This window comes from Sprattus sprattus (assembly GCF_963457725.1).
Source record: "Sprattus sprattus genome assembly, chromosome: 19".
Taxonomy (NCBI): Eukaryota; Metazoa; Chordata; class Actinopteri; order Clupeiformes; family Clupeidae; genus Sprattus; species Sprattus sprattus.
The window spans coordinates 24399105-24423334 of NC_137917.1; the positions used below are offsets into that span (position 1 = coordinate 24399105).

Genomic DNA, 24230 nt, shown 5'->3' on the forward strand with positions numbered 1-24230 from the left:
CATGCTTGCCTTTTATAACTGCAGATTTTCTGTGTGCCAGCATTTTTATGTGAACAACATGAGTGATCAATCGGCAGTCCCTTAAATGACCCTTTCTGATTGAGTGTGCAATGGCAATGCCCATTCCCTAGAACAGTGGTTCTTAACCTGGGTTCGATCGAACCCCAGGGGTCATTGAGCCACTCTCAGGGGTTCGTCAGGGGTCAAGACACACGCAGTATAGCCCGGTTCACACTAGCAATGTCGGGCCGTTTTTATACATACCTACGTTTTGAAGAAATCATATTTTATTTTTCAAATTACGAAGGGTTCGGCGAATGCACTGATGAAGCTTGCAGGGTTCAGTACCTCCAAAAAGGTTAAGAACCACTGCCCTAGAAGCAAAACCTCTGTTTAGACTGTATGATGTCATCTTTTATTTATTAAAGGAAATGGCTCTCTCCGATAGACAATTCTGCTTCGGTGCATACCCCCTTATCTTGTAGACAGGTTACCCAAAAGGTTGATTTAAATCAGGGTCCAGGATGGGTGTTTGTTGAGGTCAATCACATATTGCGTTAAAAAAGTAAAATAACTTTTCTGCCATAGTGACAAATCCAAGTGCAGTCACTTGTCCAGGTAATCTCACATCTCCCAGCCTTGTGGTGGTGTTGGAACGCTGGAGGCAAAACAGCATGAGCCCAATGTATCATGAAATTAGTGTTCCTTCCCAAGCTGGCATTATGTAAGACATGCTTGGAAAGGGGACGTTAACAGCCCCCCCGGCCCCCTGCTCCCTCTCACATCAAGAAGGCTTTGAATTATACAACCTGGGTGTAATTCTCTAGCCAGCGCAACACGGGCAAAGGCAACACTTTCAGCCCATCTGCACAAAAGAGGAACGAGTGGCATTAATAATTAGTTGGTTCAAATTCAAGACGCGGCGAAAAATGATTTTCTTTCCTTTCATTGCTGTCACTGGCGCTAATTTTTTTTTTTTTCTTGCTTTCTTTTTTTGAGCTGTGGTCAGTGAACACGGCTGTCTGCTGAAGCGCCTGCTTAGATTTCCTGTGGATATTAAGCCCCTGACCGTCCGCGTGAGTGCTTAGATAATTGGATTGCTGGGAACTTCTGTTTGGGTGATGGAAATTTTGATCCATCAAGACTCAAATTAATCTCGTCAATTATATAAAGTACCACCTCCCCCTGATAATGATGGACGTCCACCAAGATAACCACATCCATGAATCTGATGAACCATGCATCCCCCCCCCCCCACCCCCATAACAGGTTTTGTACTTGACAGAGAGGTTGTTACAGCCATGGCCTCACAGCACCACAACAGATGCCTCCTCTTGAAGACATCTTGATGATACAAACCTCCCAGGTAGTGGGGGTATGCTCACAAGTATACCACTCATTTTTAATTGGTTGTCTGGCCAGGGAAAACATTGTTCTGTGAAGGCGTTTGAAATACAGATAAGTCATTCTGACATAAATGTGTTGAAGGAGGGACCAAGTAGAAGAGAGAGGAGACTGGTACAGGCAGTAGAAAAGAGACAGGAGAAAGGAGACTGTAGAAAATAGAGGACACTGGTAACGCCTGTAGAAAAGAGAGAAGAGAGAGAGGAGACTGTAGAAAATAGAGGACACTGGTAACGCCTGTAGAAAAGAGAGAAGAGAGAGAGGAGACTGTAGAAAATAGAGGACACTGGTAACGCCTGTAGAAAAGAGAGAAGAGAGAGAGGAGACTGGTAGCGGCTGTAGAAAAGAGAGAAGAGACTGTATAAAAGAGGAAAAAAAGGAGAGGAGAAAAGGGAAAAAGTGGTGTAGAAATAAAGAAAAGAGCAGAAGGGGAATTTGGTTGATGAATGTTGTCTAAAGAATCTGCTCAACCACAGTGCTTCAGTGCAGTCTGTTCTATTATATCGGGGCTCTAGGTGGAAATTTTGAGGTTCTCGGTGGTGAAGCCTGGCCTCCCACTCATGTACCCAGCTGGAACGTTGATTACAGATGCCTGTTTTGCTGCCGCGACAGCAGGGGCTGAGGGCCACGCGGTCATTAGATGAGCCATAGGACCTCGCGCCCACCCTCTCAGCTGGTGTTATTAGACCTCTGCCTAGGAGACAGCCTTGATTGGCCCAACCGCTGTTCGTTTCCTTCCTTTTATTTTGTTTTCTTTCTTTTGTTTGTTCTCTCGGATGTTCTAACTAGCTTATTCTAGCCCCGTCGTCTCTTTAAGTCATGCTTGTTCGCTTGCTTGCTCACTCACTCCCACTCTCACTCCCCTTGGAAATGCTCAAGTTCCCTGAAAAATATAGTAAAACCCTTCTGGTACATGAGAGCAGTGTGTACCGCAGTTAGTTTCCTTCCTTCCTTTATTTCTTTTGTTTGTTCTTTCTTGCTCTCTTGGATGTTGCCACACTGCAAATTAAAACAAGCAAATTTGGCTGCCAGTGCGTTAAGCAAATTTGGCTTGTTAAGATTTCTTAAAATAAGTAATATTTGCTTGAAATAGGCAAAAATAACCTTACCAAGAAAGCACAAGGTAAGTACAATTTAGCTAGAAACAAGACCAACTAGATTTTTTCATCTCAATATAAGAGTAATAACACTAGGTTAGAAAAGCATTTTTGCAGTGCACTAGCTTATTCTAGCCCTGTCGTCTCTTAAGTCATACCTGTTCGCTTGCTCACTCACCCTCACTCTCGCTTCCTTGGAAATCCTCAAGTTTTCTGAAAAATATAGTAAAACCCTTCTGGTGCATGTGAGCAGTGTGTGCCCAGATGAGAGTGTGGTAGGAGTGAAGTGGCCGGTCTGTGCAGTCTCTTATTCACTAATGCGGATTTATCAGATGCCTGAAAGTAGAAAATCGGCATCATGTGACGTCATACACAGGGGGTTCAGGAAGTGTAAAGTACTTTCAGGCATTGGTAGGGGTACCGAGACCTAGTTTTTAGCCTTATACTCCAACCCAAACCCTAACCCTAAACAATCCTAAGAAATAGTTGATTCTGACACTTAGAAACACTACGTCACTTCCGGTATTCTACTTTCAGGCATCTGATAAATCCGTAACCCTTATTCGGTGCTTAGGTGATTAGGTGCTGTCGCTGTCGAGCAAACAAGGTGGCCCGCCATTGGAGGATTGGCCCCCTCCCAGACGAGACCCATTTCCTCTCTCTTTACCCGAAAAAACAAACAAGGCACTGTCACGATTCCCAGTGATATTTACCGAAAGATCTCAGGCGTATGTTTGTGGCTCTGTTTGTTTGTGTGTGTACGGGAGAAGCATTATTATTTCCCTCGTACCAAATCTCTGCACTCTGGCTGGCATGTTAACAGATAAAAGGGGATTGGCTGTGCAAGGTTATTGCAGGCCTTAAGAATGGTCCCTGTGACTTTTGCATTGTGGTTGCCAAGGGTCCGGCACCTTCAGGACTCTCCCTGACGGACAGGCTGGTAAATGGAACTAGTATTCAGGATATCCCCTTATTAGATGCTGAAAGCCTGTCTGAGATCTCCCTGTGTGCCCAGGGTTGAGAGGACATTGATAAATGTCCGCCTCTCTTTCCGCCCAGCACCCAATCACCCACCCACCCACCCAGACACCCCTGCCGCCCGATCCTGACACCAGTCTCAGTCTCAGCACGCTTACTCCCCCCTCCGTTTCTCTTTTGCCAATAACTTGACCTGCCTGCAACACGCGCAAACACATGTCTTGAACGCGTATTTCGTCTTAAGGAACTGAATTGGTGGATTTGAACACGGCAAAAAAAATATCCTTAGCCCCACTGTACGTCATAGTCTTAGATTTATTGCTGTATTGATTGGTAATACTTTACAATACTGTTGCCTTCCAACTTCACCTTGAGCCAGCTTCCATTTTGTGTCATAAGCTGTCAACAAGTACAGTATATTTGCCAAGCCAGAATGGCATGAATGACCTCATGCTCCGATGCATAAGAATTAGCTGACTCTGATTTTCTGCTTAACCTGATTAACCACTTAAGGCGTTATTAGACGCTAACAAGGTGGAGGCTTTTTGGATTCCGCTGATATTGGAACTGAATCAGCATAGCAGCCAATTGAAATGTACTTTTGACAAATTTGCATTTGGTTTCTTTGGTGCCTAATTGTTCATATCCTTCATTAAACTGTAGTGCCCATTGCATAAGGCTTTTGAATTGGCCCTGCAGGCAATTCATTACATCCACTTTTTGGCTGAAAGCTCGAGTGCATCTGAAGTGCTGTTTTAACATCTTGAGCTGAAGCCTTAAGCTGAATAAACAGTCTGACCCAGCTACCTTGAGATTCCCTGCTAAAACCATATTTACCATAAATGATATTTTGTGTACTTGCACTAATTCTGGTTATCTTTTGCTGAAAAGGAGTAGTCATTTTTTTTTAGATTGTTTGTTTGTTGGTTGTTCGGTTTCAAATGGTAGAAATAATGTAATGATTTTGATATAAAGGTAGTTTAAAGTCTGTAAATGTATAGTACACTATTACACACAATTCTTTAACATTCTTGGATGTTTTTGAATTCCAGGTGTGTGTCTTTTGTATATGTCTTTCCTGTGTGTGTTTCAACATCTCTATAAATGTCAGCATAGGAACCTGTTTTAAACAAGTCCAGGCAAAACAGCACAGTTTTCTCCATCACATTTCCCAACAAGTGTAAGAGCCATATTCAGAGCAGCAGTTGGATAGCTTAGTGTGTCTTTGTCCTGCTGTCAACATGTCCTCCTGGTTACAGCCAGCATGTGTGTTTAGTGTGTTTCTTCAGTGAGGATTTTTTAAGGAAAAGAAATGAACGTTGCATAGTAACCAAGCAGTACTGTAGTGCCTACCGATCTTTAACCACAATGCACTTCTCTTCTCTCTAAAACGCCTCTTAGCTTTACCATTGATTAGGGCTCCAAATATCAATTCACTCTATTTGTATAGGTGTGTGTTTTGAATTTTTTTTTTTTCTATTGAAATGTTTAATATACAATATATAAAGGACAGTAAAGCAAAGTCATCAAAACCTGTCTTAGGTGGTATTCATGTGTCAGCTTCTGTGCGGTTTCTGAATGTGAGCCCTGTTCTCATTCTCTCCCTCTCTCTTTTTCTAATTCACAGTCCAGTATCAGATGGAGATGATGCGCAGTCTCCGCCACGTGAACATTGACCATCTGCACGTGGGCTGGTACCAGTCCACTTACTACGGCTCCTTTGTCAGCCGAGCCCTGTTGGACTCTCAATTCAGCTACCAGCACGCCATTGAGGAGTCTGTTGTGCTTATCTACGGTGAGTTTGCTTAGACAGGCCGGTGTGTCCTTCATCATACAAGTAATCCAAAAAGTCCATTACAAAAAATAATTCGAGGTCATTTATACTTTACTTGAGTTAAAAAAAAAAAAAAAAAGTTTTGTGTGAGGAGCCTTGTGTAATGCAAGAGCTACGTTGCTCAGACCTGCCGATATGGAGAGATGTTGCACACCATATTCTCATTGCTGCCATTTTATGTCAACATACTACAAACCTCAGATTTTAATTGCCCATATGGTTGCCATGACGTCTCCATCACTCTAAGCCTAAGAATGAATGTAAGGACTAGAAGTTACCCTATTCATAGATTCCAGGTTATGGGTTGTATTGATTTACTTATTAGTCCCTTCTAAAAAATAAAGATTGGGGACCACTGTTTTAGATTCTGCGCAGAACCATAAATTGGCCTTAAGTTACACTCGAGGACAAATAAACAGTTATCAGAACAGATTGTTCTGGCTTCATACTGCCGCATACTAACGCATGTAGCAAGGCAGACAGTGTCCATGTCTAGGACCTGTAGGACAAGCTATTAAGATGTAGCACATAACAATCACCTTTCATTTTGACTGCCATGCAAACCTAATGTCCACTACCTCCTTGAGGCCAAATAGCTAAATGAAGAAAGAGACATGGTCACAGATTGGCCCTAACAAGGTCGCGTGAGCGGGTAGCTTGAGGTTCCATCAGAGGATTTGACTGAAAAGCTAGACTTCGAGAAACACTTTTTACCAAGCGGAAAAGTGGATCCATCAAGTGCTTCTTTTAACCTCTCTTGCCTGTAACGGGCTTGATCATGTTTGAGAAATAATTTGAGCCAGCAAAGAAGGATTTCTTTTTTTTTTTTTTTCAGACAACGTGTGTGTGCTTTTCAACCTATCAAAAGTCAGTTATTTTGTCAGTTTAATCAGAAAGGTCTGATTTCTGTTTCTATTCTGAATTCCTGTAAATCTATAATAATTGTGACACACAAGAAGTATTTTGACTTGACAGCTATGCAGGGTGATGACTCTGGTGTCACTGGTCAGTGAAATATGATAAAATGTCAGTAGAACATCCAACCATATGCCTCAATCCTAGATGCTAGGTAATATATTTGAAATCCTATCAAAGTTTAAAAGTTTAAAGTTTAATTCTTTCCGATTCACCTGAGCGAGTCGTCCTCGCCTGGGCTGACGTGCGACGCAAGTCATATTAGATTTCCGAGAAGGACTTGTGTGAGGAAGTGTGAGGATGTCCTCCGGGATTCGGTGCCTTTTCCAGTTCATGCATTCTGATGACTTGGGATTAAGAGCAAAGAGGAAGGTGTGGGTAGTGACTCACTCTTTCTGACACCTGAATCCCCCTCCGCACCCCCACCACCACCTCACCTCACCCCCACCCCCATCCCCGGTCAAGCTGTCTGGAAAGGGTCTATAATGGAGCTCCCTTTAAACTAGCATCAATTATGTATTATGATATATCAAAGGCAGAGACATGAGTGTCCAAGAAGAAAGGGCTGTAATTGCCCTGATAACCAAGAAGTAGGGACAATGGAGGGGGCATATAAATCTTATCAAATGTCTCGCACTGTGGCAGGGTGTTAGAATTCAAACACTCGGCTGCTGGTTTTTCTTTGACTCTGTTCTGTTTTCTTCATATTTGATGCCATATTGCAAAATGGAGAATCAGACCGCGCCACCCGGGGTTACTTGTGAGAGTCTAGAAGACAGGCAGGTGATTGACGGGACTGTTAACGGTTTTGGACGCACTTATTAAGTCCATTACCAACATTTTTGACGAGCGCATTAATGCAGTAAAACTTCATCAGCGAAGCCTCCGTCAAACACGTCTTTTGTTCTTGGCCTGCAGTCAATAATTAACCCTGACAGAGCCTGTAAACTTTGGTTCCCAGGAGGGAGAACTGGAGAAGCTCATTGTGTGATGGCTTGACTTTTTCCGATGCCAGCAAATTAAGAGTGACATGCCTATAATTGATACACTCAAACTACTTAATTTTGATTTCTTAGAAAGACTATCCATGATAATAAATCCACAATATGATCATCATATTGACTGTAGCTGCATGCAGGCAGACAGTCATGTACTGTTTGTCAAAGTTTAGGTGTTCGGTGATATCATGCACTTTTTAAGGCAATAGCTCAATCATTTTGCCAAAGAAAAAAAAGTTGTATGGCAAGCTGGCCTCTAGCAGGCGCAGTACCCAAGCTGGCCTCTAGCAGGCGCATTACCGCAGCTCATTATGATTTATTTGTGCAGAGGTGCTACCTAGTGAATAATATTCAAAGTAAAATCTAACACTTCACGAGTCTGTATCTTGTGATTTAAATGTTCAAATTTCACATACATTGACACCCTGCATCACTACCACATTCTTTGGATGCACGTCAAATTTTGTGAAATTTCATCCATAGGGGGCGCTGCAGACACATTTCAATATCTCAACGGCCACTCCATTTGGCCCGCTCAACAACATGGCCGCCAAGAGACAATCAAAATTTAGCAGCCAAAACATTCCTGTGTGAACATTCCTGTGACCAATCTTAATGAAAATCTATAGGCTCATTTATAATGGCATATAGAAGCTATTAACCGAATTTCACACATAAGCCATATGATGACGCTACAACAGACCACAACATATTTTTGTCGGTTCCTCTCACATGGTTTAATAAATCTTCAAAATGAATTTTGTATTTCAATGTTTATGATCAAATCATTCAACTTTTTACTGCTTTGGGCAGTTTGCACATTCTGCTTGGACCCCGATAATCACTGCTTGCGGCTATATTTAAACGTATCATTATGATGGTGTATACCCCTGTCCTGTTATAAATACATTGATGTGTGCATCTGTGGCGTTTAATCTACATTTAGGATTATAATCAAATATGTTCTCGAAACGTAATCATTCAAGATATCACACTTGTCTTGGAATGGAAAATATCTTTCACACTTTCTGTGGTTCGTCTAATTTATATTTTTGGAATGTGGTGGATATTTTTGGAATAATGCTGTCAAGCTTTGCTTTTGGAGTGTGATGCTTCCTTGTTTCAGTACTTGAAGAAACTGTAGATTGTTGCTTTACTTTATTCAGTCGACTCAACATTTGTTCATCATTTGCGTTTTAACAGATCCCATCAAAACAGCCCAGGGCTCACTGTCACTGAAAGCCTACAGGCTCACGCCTAAACTCATGGAGATCTGCAAGGAAAAGGACTTCACTCCAGAAGCGTAAGTAATACACACACACGAACACACACACACACACACGAACACACACACACACACACACACTCTTGCTCACATTTAGTTCATTTGCACTATGCATATTTATACCACAGTGATCAGTGTTTAAATAACTGCTCCGCTTCTTGGAAATCAGTCTCTAGACCTAGGAACTGGTACAGCTGTCTGAGGTACTGAGGTCGAGGATGCAAACAAAAACAAAGTGAAACGCATTAGTTGTTTTCACAGACCAATACGGACATTAGGATCCAAATGTTCAGGCAGCTGCAGGCATTGCTCCAGTGGCTTTATGCACACACACACACACACAAACTCACACGCCTCTGCCAACACACAGGAGCGTCTCTTTAGCCCTTTCAGAATAATGATGATGGCAGCGTTGAGGGATCAGCCAGTGGCGCTGGTCAAGTAAACAGGCGCACAAAATGTTCGACTTTCCGTGCCTTAAGCAGATGGTAATTACTTATAAATTGCCATCAGGTCCGAGAGTAACGAGCGTGAGTTACTGCACAGCACGGAAGTGAGCTAGTGCACAGCATCCTCGGAATACTCACACACACAAACACACAAAAAAAAAACTAAATATCACCATTGCTGGAAAAGGAAAGATGCCAAATGGAATTTCTTTGATCTCTCGGGGACGGTTTATTGTAGGTATTTAGCGGGAGGAATGATTGTGAATGTGTGACGCTCATGAATGTTTGATGTTTGTTTACGCGTCATGCATAATCACAGCGGTTCCCCCCCCCCCCAAAAAAGGGCTATTTTTCATCACGGGCCAAAATATGCGAAACAACCGCTATCACACTTAAATCGCCTCCAATGCAAATGTGCCGTTGGCTGGTTGCAGAGACACACACATCAGTTGACCTAAATGGGGAGAGCAGTAGACTGCAAGTTTATCAATGTAACTGATTGGAGCCACCCTAAGCTCGGCTCTAAGCCCTGCTGGGTTTTCATAAGGCCAACACGGAGTCTTCCTAATTCTGTTTCCTCCACGTTATGATGATGGCGGCTGCCCAGCACGACGTACTGCTCGATAACAGCCGCTTCGTTATCGAGTGTTACCCCAATGGGGGTCCTTTTAGCTTCCGAGACCATGTGAAAAAAAAAATGATAATAATTCAAAAGCTGTCATAGTGCTCACAGTTATTGAGTACATTATTGAATGCCAGATAGAGCACAGCAAGTGGGAGATCAGCCCTTAGCGTTGCCCTTTTTATATTTTTAAACGTACTGTAAAAGTTATCTTTTTGGAAAATAACAAGCAGGTATCTGAAGAAGAGCACCTCTCTAACATCCTGTACCTTTCCTCCTTCCTCTCCCCCCCCCCCCCCCCCCCCCCTCTCCGGTCATCATCAGTCTGATGTATAATGAGAATATGAGATAGTGATAAAATATAGCATAGAATAGGATAAACTGTCTCTCTCTGGTGGTCTTCAGACTGAAGAAGGCTATGGTGGGCTATGAGCACATGTTCGAGGAGGTGCCCATCGTCATCAAGAACTCCCACCTCATCAACGTGCTGCTCTGGGAGCTGCAGGACAAGTCCACGGCGGCAGACAAGCACGAGCTCCTCAACCTGTCCAGCAGGTCAGTTCTCCTTCATGCCCTCTCTCTGTGTGTGTGTGTGTCTGTGTGTGTGTGTGTGTGTGTGTGTATGTGTGTGTGTGTGTATTCAGCAAAGGTAGACCTGTTGTTGTCCACAGTACCATTTAGCTAGGCAGAGCTAGGCAGAGGTATCTGGGCCTCTTCAGAAATGGTGGGAACTCCTAATAGACACTTCAGCCATCGACAGAACAAACTGTCCCCCTCTACTCTAAGGGGGTGTGTGTGTGTGTGTGTGTGTGTGTGTGTGTGTGTGTGTGTGTGTGTGTGTGTGTGTGTGTGTGTGTGTGTGTGTGTGTGTGTGTGTTAAGCCTTCTGAAAGCTCCTCAAATGTTCTTATAGATGAGGTCTGTGTATGTGTGTGTGTGTATATATATATATATATATATACACACACACACACACACACCCCCTTAGAGTAGAGGGGGACAGTTTGTTCTGTCGATGGCTGAAGTGTCTATTAGGAGTTCCCACCATTTCTGAAGAGGCCCAGATACCTCTGCCTAGCTCTGCCTAGCTAAATGGTACTGTGGACAACAACATGTCTACCTTTGCTGAATATAAACACATTACATGTAATGATATATTTCAGTCTGTTTATATACCATTGTTATCTGGGTTTATTTAACATTACCATGGCACATTGTCAAAATTGTATATAAAGCATAATTGAGCGGTAAAAAGAAACTAGAAAATGCATTTCCTGAAGGAAATACCAGTGCATGAAATGCAAAGGTTAAGAAAGGAAGAAGAAAAGAAAGAAGAGTGAAAGAAGGAAAGAAGAAAGGAAAGAAGAGTGTAAGAAGGAAAGAAGAGTGAAGAAAGGAAAGAAAAGTGGAAGAAGGAAAGAAGAGTGGATGAAGGAAAAAAGAAAGGCAAGAAGAGTGGAAGAAGGAAAGAAAAAAGGAAAGAAGAGTGAAGAAAGGAGAGAAGAGTGGAAGAGGGAAAGAAGAAAGGAAAGAAGAGTGAAAGAAGGAAAGAAGAAAAGAAAGAAGAGTGAAGAAAGGAAAGAAGAGTGTAAGAAGGAAAGAAGAAAAGAAAGAAGAGTGAAATAATGAAAGAAGAAAGGAAAGAAGAGTGAAGGAAGGAAAGAAGAGTGGAAGAAGGAAATAAGGAAAGAAAGAAGAGTGAAAGAAGGAAAGAAGAAAGGAAAGAAGAGTGTAAGAAGGAAAGAAGAGTGAAGAAAGGAAAGAAAAGTGGAAGAAGGAAAGAAGAGTGGATGAAGGAAAAAAGAAAGGCAAGAAGAGTGGAAGAAGGAAAGAAAAATGGAAGAAGAAAATAAGAAAGGAAAGAAGAGTGGAAGAAGGAAAGAAGAGTGAACAAGAGTGGCTCTGGATGAAGAGATAAAGAGAGAGTGAAAATATTGAAAAAAGGAGATGAAAATGGAGTGAAGAAGAGAGATTGAGTGTGAGAGAAAGTTGACAGAGAGAAAGATGGAGAGATGGAGAGAAAAAAAAATAGAGAATGGATGGTGTCTTAATGTTCCTAGTTACAGTTAAATTGAGAGGGACAGAGAGAGAAGAGGTTCTTTGGATTTGGCACAGGTGTCAGTGAAGCATACTAAGGCAGAAGGCAGTAACTTCTATGTTAAAGCTCAGTGGTATGATAACAATGGAATAATGACCCTATTAATTAATCAGTAGTAATACTATTTCATTTATCACAATTACCAATACAATGATTATCACACACACACACACACACACACACCATTGAATTATCACATTAAGCACATAAAACAATGAACTTGAATTGTCACATGAAACACATAAAACATCTATGTCAGTCCATTGGGGTGTGTGTGTGTGTGTGTGTGTGTGTGTGTGTGTGTGTGTGTGTGTGTGTGTGTGTGTGTGTGTGTGTGTGTGTGTGTGTGAGAGAGAGAGAGAGAGAACGATAGAGAATGAGGCCCATTTTCCCCCTCCACATGCCCCCGCTCGCCAAGCGAAGTTACCCGATTTAGATGCACCTTTTTCGGACTAGCCACAGGCACTGGGTGGGGGAATAGCCCGATAGCTTAGCATATCTGCCATGCAATTCTAATGGTAATGCTACCTAGCTTGGTATGCTAACTGTCGGTAGCCTATACATCGTGAAATCAACCAAAATACTGATGTCACTGGCTTTAATTTGATAATGGCATGTTAGTAGTACATTTAATATCAGTACATTTGTTTAATTACTGCTGATATTTTACAAATACGTCAAAAACTCATTTTTGACCAAACTTGAAGTTATGGTCTTTTGCCTTAGCACGGCAGAGTAAAGCACAGGTGCAAGCCAGTTTAAAGACCCTATTATGATGTCATAATGGCCCAATGTAAGTCAATGGGAGAAATTTATATTCGTTTTTCTTTAATATCTTAAAAAGTATAAAGTTTAGAAAAGTGAAAAATACATAGCATAAGTGTCGTTTACAAGACCTACGCGACAAAGTTTGAATGAAGTTTCTACATTAAGCGGTTCGGGCTGAATTAATCGCAGAAAAAGGTAACAAGAATAAGAAGAAGAAGAAGCCTAGGAATAACAATACAGGGCATTTCATGCACTGTAATTAGTAAAACTAATTCTTAAGCATTTCAACCATTATCATAATTAGTGGTGAATAATATAGTTGTGGGTGGCATAAGGTTTGATGGTGTGGAACATTCTTATGCATATTGAGCAGTACACATTTCCCATTTCAATGAGGAGAATGGCAACTAAATCTGGAAGGCACGTATTATACATATATCCTCAACAAAGAAAATGTGTTCTGTTTCAATTGATTTATTATTATTATTAAGCAATTAAGCCATTATAATCATTGGATAACTGGTTAAGGTTAATATTTAGGAGTAAAGAATAATAGTTGATAATGTATGTAAGTTTACAAAATAGTCCCATACACTAACATTTGGCCAGGTAGAAATAAGCAAATAACAAAAGCTATTGAATGAACAAGCTAGCCAAATTGCTTTGTTAATTGTCTCATAAATCTTATGTATTAAGAACAATGTCACATGTAATGAACTACTCAGATGGTGTTAACTTAATATTGGTTAACTCACTTCAGGAATATATCTGTTTGACTGTCGAGTGGAAATGGAATCCCATTAACGATGCCCTCAAATGAATGAATGAATGAATGAATGAATGTGAGCAATCCAACCCAAGCTCTTACAATATTGAAGCAATTAATCATGTTAAGAGACACGGATTGTACTGAACAGATCTCGTGTTATACACCATCTGATGTCCCCGCTGGAAGACTAGACATCTGTACTGTGCTGTACATCTGCACACTTCGTCTAGTGCTTTCAATTGCAATAACAGCACTTCTTTTTGTTTTTGTTTTCTATATTTCTTATGTAAAGTAGTATTTATAGTTACACTATGTTCTATTGCTCGTAGCTTGACTGTTCTCTCCCTTGTATGTCGCTTTGGACAAAAGCGTCTGCTAAATGAAAGACACTTCCTTTGAAATTATGCATTTTGAACACCCTTTCAGACCCATCAGTGGGCACACTTTGGTACTAACCTTCTAACATGGTTTATTGTACACCTCCTCTGAGCTGCAGCTTCTCGGCCACTTCCAGTATCACCTCATTGAACAAGAAGAGCCTTGTATGTGAATCAATTCAATTTAATTTAATTTTGTTTATATAGCGCCATAACAATACAATTTTCTCTAGGCACTTTACAGAGCCCAGAGCCTGAACCCCCTTAGTGCAAGCACAATGGCAACAGGGGCAAGAAAAAACTCCACAAAACATTGATCCCTTCAGGATGTGAATCATCCGATCTCCATACAGAAGCTCTCTGATCTGCATGTAGTTATAGATGGAGCCCACCATAACTGAATGCCCAATCAAAATGCAACACTTTGCAGATGTAGGTCTGGATGCAGCAACTCCACGGAGTTAGTCAGTGTTTAATCCTTCTTGTAATGTGTAGGCAGGTAGATGTTTTGACAGGAGATTACAGTTGGAGAATTTCACAGTTGAACCCCCTCATGAACACATTTACATGGAAAGCATCAAAACTTTTTTTCTTTCCTTTTTTTTAATAATGTTATTAAAATTTAAATCATTTGCGGGGGCGAGTAGAGTTTCATGGACTGTCACGTTGACTCGCGAGCTAATCTGGTACAGCAGTGGATGGAGGTACTGCAGAAGGTTTAGAGTACACCGCTGCAGATGTTGTCACTCTAAAGACACTGCGCCAGCACAGATAACCTTCAACGGCTTTTCATTTGTTCTGCCTAATCCGGGGCTCTTTCAAAACAGTTCTCTTCATCCTTAACGGAAATATTGTATCCCTTTCCCACAAGTTGTCACAGTTCCCTGAGGTGTAAATGAAATGTCTGTGACGTGCTTTTGGTCAAAATGCCACAAAGATGAAGTGTCGCAGAATCTCTCTGGCCCCAGACCTTTTCAGAATGGCCGGGTTGAGTGCCTGTTAATGATATGATAATCAGCCAGTGCTCTTCCCTCTTCTGCGGTCAGTGTGTGCCGAATTCGTCTCCTCCGGTGATCCACTAAGGTCTTGGGTATGCTCTAAGGATGTAAGCCTTTAATCACTCCATCGATATAAACAAATAATAAATGGCCATCTATCATTTACGACCCTGTCATTGTAGTTTCCAAAGGTATCATTGGGAGGGCTAACGGCCTTGTACCTTGCATATGCAGAGGGGGGCTAGTAACACTCCTCCCCATCCTAACAGACAGCCACATTTTCACAAGGGAATGTCTTTTGGAGAAGACAACTATGTTATAGAAATCTCCATGCTATTTTCAGTATACACTGTATACCTACACATATATATTTTATTATTTAGACACAGATTACACACCTTAACCGTACAAATGCATTATACTGCTACACAGCAAACTGAGAAAAAAAATACTCATGACTGACCACATCATTAGTGATTTGCATTGATGCAGCTGTACACCAGTTTGCTCCAAGGTCAGGTCTCAGGTCATTCTAGATAGATAGATGGATGGATGGATACTTTATTAATCCCGAGGGAAATTTAGCAGCGACACACACACATTAATGTACACACACACACACACATTAACATACATATCCACACACACACACACACACACACACACACACACACATACACACACATACCCACACATTGCAATGCTTGCCCGTTTGCCTAATTACAGATCAACATAAGTCATTTTCCCCTGCTAACCTTGCTAACCCCTACGCCCATGTTCTAATTTTACCCTCACATTATTTGAGAGCTAGGATACAGCTCATCTTATTCAACAAACTAATAACCTTAACGGTATTGTGGATCCTGTAGAAAATAACAGCAAGAAATGTCATGAAAATTAGCATGCATCTAAGTTAATTCCTCAGCCGTTTGCATTTGCTAATGCTAAACGACCAAAGACACACATGGCATTAGTATTTCATTTCCATCGTCTGCAGTTCTGCCCCGTATAGTTGGTACAATCTGGTCAAGAGAGTTGTGTTGCACTGGCCCAGGTTGCTAAAGCCACTGTAGCTGGGACATTGCCATCGAAACTAAACTCGGGGGACACTGTAGCTCACACAGTAGCCTCGACCACATACGGGCTTGAAGCTCAAGGAGGTCACGGGTTCGAATCCAGCCCGATGCCATTTCTCCTGTCCACTCCCCACCTCTTCTCCCTCTCATTTCCTGTCCAACTCTGCACTGATCTATCCATTAAAGGCATAAAAGGCCAAAAACAATCTTTAAAAAAAAAAATAAACTCGCTCCGCTCCGCTCTCCTATCCACTGAGGCTGGGAGTGGATGTAACGACAACAGAGCGGCGCCCTTGCTTAGCTCACATCATAATGCCAGCGGAGCCAATGCTCGCAAGAAGAACAGAAAAGCACCTTTGCAAAGGAATTTCTCAAGCAGTGATTGGGTGGAAATACTCCGATGGGAGTGGTATAATTGTGATGAGTACGGCTAGTGTCTTCCAGTGTCTTCCAATGTCAAACCAAATCTGATTGGCTTGCTGAATCAAGTTGCCCAACCTAGGCAGCCCAGAAGACACTGACTGGCTTCTCTTATTTCAGATATTTTGGGTTGGGAGGCATCCCAGATACCGAGATGTATCACTGAAGCACTTTATAAATAATTCATATGAAAATATACTCTTTAAAGTGACCTCCACAGTAATGAATGAGACCTGACCAAGTACTGCCAGCACACAGCGACTACCTTTTTCTGTTTCACAGACTTCCAATGTCATCAGTCTCGAAATGCTACGCATATTGACCTTTTTAATCAGGATCTTACTGCGAGATGAATGAGTGTCAGCCCTGCGGGTAATCGTTCTGTAACGCAGATTAACAGAACAGAGTTAGGGCTCGGTGCAGGAGCCGGGGGGGGGGGGGGGGGTGGTTGGAGGGGGAGATGCTGAGATGGATCCCAGTTGGAGACGAAGCCCCTCTCCACCATTTGGATGGGATTTTGGTTAAGATGAACATTCCTTGGATGATGCACATCAAGGTTGCAGCCAACTGTAGGAGAAGTGCCACCAAAGACTACATTACCCACAATTCTCCTATTACCTAAACACATCTGTTGGTGCTGTGATGTGGGCATGTGATGTTTTGAATTTTAACATCAATGTATGCTTTCCCCCAATTCAAACACATCGAAGTGTAATGGCTCAGTAGAGCCACTCAACAAGGTCCCTCAACCACACGCAAGGGTGGGTAGTAACAGTAAGGTGTCTGACGGTACCTGTCGATCTGTGTCCGCAGCAACCACCTGGAGAAGAGCCTGCAGCTGCTGATGGACCGAGTGGATGACCTGAGCCAGGACATCGTCAAGTACAACACCTACAGCCGCAACCTGAGCAAGCAACAGCAGCAGAAGCACCAGGTACCATTCCTCTCTCTCTACCTCTCCCTCTCCTCTGCTCTGCTAGGGACCCACTGCTCGCCTCTCCTCTCCTCTTCCTCTCCCTATCCCTCTCCTCTCTGCCACTAGGGCCCCAGTCTGGACCCACTGCTCTCCTCTCCTCTCCTCTCCTCCCCCCTCCTCTAACCTCCTCTACCCTCTCCTCTCCTCTCCTCTACCCTCTCCTCTCCTCTCCTCTACCCTCCTCTCTCCTCTCCTCTACCCTCTCCTCTCCTCTCCTCTCCTCTCTGCCGCTAGGGCCCCAGTCTGGACCCACTGCTCTCCTCTCCTCTACCCTCCTCTACCCTCTCCTCTCCTCTACCCTCCCCTCTCCTCTACCCTCCCCTCTCCTCTACCCTCCCCTCTCCTCTACCCTCCTCTCTCCTATCCTCTACCCTCTCCTCTCTTCTCTGCCGCTAGGGCCCCAGTCTGGACCCACTGCTCTCCTCTCCTCCTTCTCGGAGCTTGCATCACACCTCTAAACCAGGGTGAGGGATACATTAGCGTCTTTAATTACACAAAAAAATATTGGTAATTATTAAAATAAACCGGGCTAATTTGTCAGTACTGCGATCGTGATGGGAAATAAATTGATCTAATTAATCAAATGAGTGAAATGGTAAGCTTACATTGTTGTTGTCAAAGGGGTGGGGAGGGTTGCTGCACTGACCATATTATTCAAAGAGTTCAAACCTGACAGAAATGGCCTGAGTAGAGACGATATTGAATTATTCATTCTATAATCGGCTGGTGTCCTCCTTGTCGGACACAGATAAGGCCAGTCGATGGACAGCCGGGCCTGGTTGAAGCTGACATTTTAATTGATGGTTGATTCTCCCCATCACACTTGCGTCGTATTGAAGAAGCTTGTCTTGTCACTGAAAAGTCCTTGACATTTGCAATCTTCTTTTTGTGGTTTTCTCTCTCTCTCTCACCGCTGACTTTTCTGGGAGATGGTGCCTGAAATGGTGTTTTAGAGCATCAGTTTGGGGGGGGGGGGGTGGGATTTGGGTGGATAAGAGGCATAGATCAAAGGGGAAAGATTGTTTGATTCCCACCTGGTGCTCTTGAGTTTGGCCCCTACTTTCCTTACTTGAGTGACGGACTACACTGGATCTCATGCATATGGAGAACTCCCCAAGTCAATCTCCGACAACCAACTGCCACTGGAACAGTTGACAACCTGCCACTGGGCAGCCCACGAGATGCTCTGTGATTCTCACCAGGGGAAGCGGTGGCTGCACAGAGACAGGAGCCACTGCGGAGGGGAGCGGCGCAGAGAAGACCAGAGCAGACTGTGGCCGTTGAAGTTGGGGGACGGTGGTGGTGGTGGTGGTGGTGGTGGTGTTGCCATCCCGAGATGTCCTGAATATGACATCAGCTCACCTCAGATGACTTAATAGTGAGAGGGAAGGAAAAGAGAAGACAAAAATAGTACAGGAAACTGGATGTTACCAAGAGTTCAGAGGAGAGGAAGACTAGAGGATGGTGGTGGTGGAGGTGGTGGTGGTGGTGGAGTTGCCATCCCGAGATGTCCTGAATATCCTGAATGTGCTCACCTCAGCTCACCTCAGATGACTCAACAGTGAAAAGAGAACAGGAAACAATACTGGATGTGACCAAGAGTTCAGAGGAGAGGAAGAATAGAGGATTATAGAAAGGGAAAGTGGATAAAGAGAACTCGTAAGAAAAGAGTTTGTCTTCAGCCATACTTTAACATAAGCCTGACTCGTCGTCATCTACCATTCCCTTTCAGTCTCAAACAGAATTTCATACTCTCTCACAAATGCACATTAGAGGTCCTTCAGAGCTTTGTGTTTGCCCTGGTAATTCTCCCTTTAATTGAATCTTTGACATTTTATGAACATTGTTGCACAAGGACTTTGATATTGTTCTCCTGAAAGATTTCCAGAGGCCTTTTCAAACAGAATTGGTTACACGAAGCAAGGCCATGACCGAGAGCCCTTACCCCCCCCCCCCCCCCCCCCCCCATCACTCCACCTGCCTCGCTAGCCGCTACAGAGGCCCTTACATCAGCCCGCGCCCCAAATCTAACGTAATTACCTCAATCATCAATCATTTCCACGCCTTCATTCGCCACAACACAAGCTCACTCCCCGGCGTGCCATAGCAGCCAAACGACCAACATCAATCACCATTTTACTTCAAAGAACAATGTGCCGTGTTGGTGGCATGCTTTCCCGAATTCTATCTCAGGGAAGAAGAAGGAACAACAACAAAAAAAAACATTTTTTACCCCACCCCCCAAAAATTGAAAGTATTCTCAATAGAGCAATAAGCCTGTGCTGCAGAAATTGGAAACAAGGTTATTACCATAAGACGTGGCAGCCATCGAGCCACGTGACTCGGCCTCACTTCCACAATCCCATGGCTCAAACAACCAAGCAACACCCCCCTGGCAACTTGGCGTTTTATTTCTATTTAAAACACACTGAATTGAATTCCATTTCAGAAAGTTTAAACCTAAATCGTGTTCTTCCGTAAACCGAAATTAGACCGATTACCCTTTTTTTGCTTCGGAAGTCGGACCTATAAGTAGGTGGTCACCCAACAATTGGTAAGTTTATGTAGCAAAGGCCTTCAAAAGTTCTGGCTCAGTACATTGGTGGAGTGTACTTTTGTGGCAAGTGGCGAGCCTTGGAGGGTATCGGCCTTGCGTCGGTAAGACGTCTGCACTTAACAATACCCTGTAGTCTCGCTAAATAAAGTCTTTAGTGTCATTGTTCTTGACGTTGAGATACTGCGCTGGAATTGTAAGACTCCCCTATGCAGTGGCTCTTCCAAGGCTTGGATACCTTACGTCTTTCTGCAATGTCATTGCGCCCCCGAGACTGTGCAGACATTCTCCGAGTAATTCCACGTCCACGTTTCTCTTGCTTTCCCTTTCGTACACTCTCCCTGACTTTCATTCTCCCACTCGCTGTCTATCGGTCTTTTTCTCTCCTCCCTGCTCTCGCTCTCTCTCCCCCCTACCTCCTGGTGTGCCATTTTATTTATTTCTTCTCGTCCTCTGTTGCCATGTTACTCACACACATCTCTCTCTCTCTCTCTCTCTGTCGCTCTCTCTCTCTCTCTGTCGCTCTCTCTCTCTCTCTCTCTCCCTCCCTCTCTCCCTCACTCCATCCCTGTGGCCTAACAGTACGTGCAGAGGCGGCAGCAGGAGAATGCCCAGAGGCTGACTCGTGGGGAGCCCAATCTACCAGAGGAGGACATCACCAAGTTGTTCAAGCCCCCACAGGCCCCTCCACGCATGGACACCCTCCTGATTGCAGGTAAGTGCCGCCCGTCCCCCCCGAGCTTCAGACCTTCACACCACCCCCCCCTCCGCGAACACACACTTCACACACACTTCTCATCATTCATGTCCTTTCACCCATAGCTGGGCCCTAACCAGAATGTTAGACATGCTATGCACTGGAATGGCCCCTGTAGCCTACCGGATGCGAAACAGCACTAAGGTCATGGACTTGATACCCAGGACACGCATACAGATTAAAGTCTGTTCCCCACCTGTACCGTAAATCACTTTGGGTAAAGAGATGTGAAGATAAGTGAATATATATATATATATATATATATATATATATATATATATATATACAGTGGTGGCCAAAATTATTAGAACACTAGACATATTTAAGAGTTTTCAGTTGTTTTTGTTGAATTGGCCATTAAAATACCCTAAAAACTATTTCACTATCTACAAAGTCATCACTATGCTCTATAAACCATAGAATAGAGCCATCATAATGAGATTTAGGTCATTTTCCGTGCAAAAACAAGCTAGGCCTATTTCACTGTCAATGTCACACAATCATGTTCCTGCACAGAAGAAGCCAAATTACTTGTGTAATCATTGTCAGGTGTTATTGTGGTTAAATTGATGGTAATGCAAGAGTCTAAGGACATAGCTCGGCGATGCTTTTGAATGTACAAGGCCTATCCTGCTCATTAAGTGATTGGTAACATTAGGGTTTTGTCACTGATGCCACACCACCAAATGGTATAGATCCAAAGCCTCTTGAAGCAGTCTTGAAGCACATGTTGCTCTTTGAACATGGCTAAGGTGAAGAAGGAGCTAACGAGTGAGCAACGATTCGAATAAAGACTTTTTTTGATGCTGGCAGGAGTTACTGCCCCATAGCCAAGGACTTGAGATGCAGTCCAAGCACTGTAAAGTACACTTTAGACCACCATGGCACCAGAACCGAAAGGGGAGAGGTTTCAAAAAGGAACTCTCAGACACACAAGTGAAGCATCTCAAAATTCTCAGTCTTCAGGACTGTAGAAAGACTTTACAAGAACTCTGTGACGAGATCAACATCACAATGACTAATGGTGCAACAGTGTCTTCAAGAACTGTCCGCCAGAAACTGGGAGAAGAAGGACTTTTTGGCAGAATAGCAGCAAAGAAACATTACTGAAAGAGAACAATTGAGTGTAACGCCTGAAATTTGCAAAAGAACACAAGAAATGGACAAAGAAAGATTGGTTTAAGTGTTGAGTACTGATGAGTCCAGGTTTGAATAGTTTGGCACGAAGCAAAACGTTTATGTTCCACGAAGTGAGGGGGAGAGATATAAAAATTAGTGTCTCTTGCCAACAGTTAAACAAGGAGGGGGTAGTATTATAGTGTGGGGTGTAATTTAAGCCTCAGGAACAGGTGACTTTGGCTAAATTGATGGCATCATGGATACAAAAGTATACCACAACATTCTGGTGAGGCACGGAGTTCCTTCTTGGAGACGTCTTATTGGGCCTGGATTTATTTTCCAAGAGGACAATGACCCTAAACATTATTTTAACTATTGCCGGATCTACCGGTGACAAGGAATCTGCTGGAACATTGAAAATTATTGACCGGCCCTCTCAAAGTCCGGACTTCAAACCCATCAAGCAAATTCGGGGCAAGTTGGAAAATAAACTCGACAGATCTATTGTAAATTCCAAGGAAAGCCTTGAGCTTGAGCTGCAGAAGGCATGGGATAACATTAGTGTTGAGGTTCTCAAGAAATATATTGACTCTATGCCAGGGAGATGTGCTGCTGTAATTGCTGCAAAATGTGGACGTACCACATATTAAAGTTAAAAGTGGATAAAAACAGTAGGACTCACTTCATCTGATATTTGTTGTGCTCAGAACAGCCATCTGCATGTTTCATGAACATTATGAATTTAAATCATGTTTTGGAGGCAAAAAAAGGTAATTATTCTCAGATCTGTCAGGTGTTCTAATAATTTTGGCCACCACTGTATATGGAATGAGAAATTGTTTGTTTTGTATTACTGTGCCCTTACTAAATTGTTAAGTTACAGTTAAAACAGCACACTACAGTGTGACATGGTACAGCAATAGATACTTGGCACCGAGGGCCAGGGTTATGGTTAGGGTTTGGGTACATACAAGTACAAAGTGTCAATGTTCTGTATCACTAAGAGTCCCTCCTTGTTCTTAATGGTACACTTTATCATTTAAAATGTGAAAATAAAGGTTAACCATAAACCCTACTTCAGAACCATTCTAAACGTTCTACTCATCACCACCTCCTTTCTTTCGTCCCCTCACCTTACTCCTTCGCATTCCTTTATCCTGAATGCACTCCCTACAAACCAAGAATGTGGGTTTTTTTCTCCTTTTTTTTTTTCTTCCTTTCTTCCTTTCCAGCCCACCTTGATATTTAATGGGAGGGACGGGTGGTTTGGAATTGATCTCCAGATTGCTCTTTGAATTGATCTCCAGATTGCTCTTTGAATTGATCTCTTGAGCATGAAAATACTCCCAGAGCCAAAGTGTTTTATGCCACCATGTAATTAACTTGATGCCGCTTAAGCAGAAAAACCAAAGCCTTTTAATGCTTTGAAAGCATTAGTTACCACTGAATTAATTGTGTGTGTGTGTGTGTGTGTCCACTCTTCTTTTTTTTTATTAGGACAAATCAACAACTATTGTGGGAACGTGAAGGAGTTCACCTCACAGAATCTCGGCAAGCTTTTCATGGCGGAGGCCCTCCAAGGCCACAACAGCTAGAGGAGCGTTGACAGGAAGCCGGCGCTGAAAGGAAACCACAGGATTTGCTAATGAGTCGACACCGCGCACGTCACCAGCCCACACATGTCTTTTTATTTCCAAGTGGTAGTTGAGGATGTCAGGAAGAAATGGTCAGGGGTAGACAAAAGCCTGTACAGGTCATTTTGAATAAAATACAGTACATTTAAAATGGTTGTTTGGTTGGTCAAAGTTTGTTTGTTAATTACTCGGTTATGCATGCGTGCCCAAGTGTCAAGGTGAAACCCACGCATAACTGTTTGCACATGCACATACACATGTTCCACGTGTAAACCATTACGCACATTACAGTATCTAGAGAAAAAATAGATCACACATTAAAGTATCTAGAGTAAAGATAGATGCTGCCGGGTGGGGGGGGGGGGGGGGGGGCACTGTGGCGCAACCAGTAGCCCCGACCACATTCGTGCTTGATACCCATGAAGGACACAGGTTCGATTCCAGCCTGATGTCATTTCTCCTGTCCACTCCCCACCTCTTCTCCCTCTCATTTCCTGTCCCACTTTATCGATTAAAGGCCAAAAAGACCCAAAATAAATCTTTAAAAAAAAAAAAAGATAGATGCTGCCTTCCTGAGCCTTCCTCACACAAGTGTTACTGCAAGGCCTGGTCGGCGTGGAATCTCAAACGCCCAACGGCCGATGTTTTTTTTTTTTCAGGTGACTATGAGGGACTGCTTGCAGTCTGCTTCGCTCATCTTCTCCGCCCCCATTGAACCCATCCCCTGATGGCTGAGAGAGGTGATTAGAGTGAGCGGCTTGTCACGGAGGCTGGCTTGTGAGTGCCTCCATCTTTTTTTTTCTCTTTTTTTGGTTCCTCTTGGCTGGAGCTGTCGGGACTCCATAAAGTCGGCAGGTACGGTGGGACCGGGGCTAAATCAATGGCCGATCGAGACCCGGACTTAAGAGTCACTTGAGGCCATGAAAGTCTCGAAACACAAAAAGAAAGTTATGTCCTTTTTAGAGAATTTACGGTGTTGGATGTCTGGTCTGTACCACCACGAGAAGGCTCTTTTAAGGATCTGCCCGATACACCCCATATTCTCTCTCGCTCTCTCGGTAACAAACCTGTCGGATCAAGTGTCATCACTGAACAGTAATGCC

General features: G+C 43.2%; 1 protein-coding gene across 2 annotated transcripts in view; it reads left to right on the top strand.

The window, feature by feature from the left end:
• The window catches only part of LOC308381043 (eukaryotic translation initiation factor 3 subunit H), a 36628-nt gene extending 13350 nt beyond the window's left edge, over positions 1-23278 (top strand). The window contains exons 3-8 of one of the 2 annotated variants that reach the window (XM_080858541.1): positions 5107-5274; positions 8430-8529; positions 9988-10137; positions 16901-17021; positions 20200-20332; positions 22991-23278. In XM_080858541.1, the coding sequence (XP_080714667.1) occupies positions 5107-5274; positions 8430-8529; positions 9988-10137; positions 16901-17021; positions 20200-20332; positions 22991-23088 (770 nt within the window). In that variant the 3' untranslated portion in view covers positions 23089-23278. The remainder of the gene's footprint in view (positions 1-5106; positions 5275-8429; positions 8530-9987; positions 10138-16900; positions 17022-20199; positions 20333-22990) is intronic. The other variant, XM_080858542.1, reaches the window with a different exon arrangement.
• Positions 23279-24230: the final 952 nt, after the last annotated feature.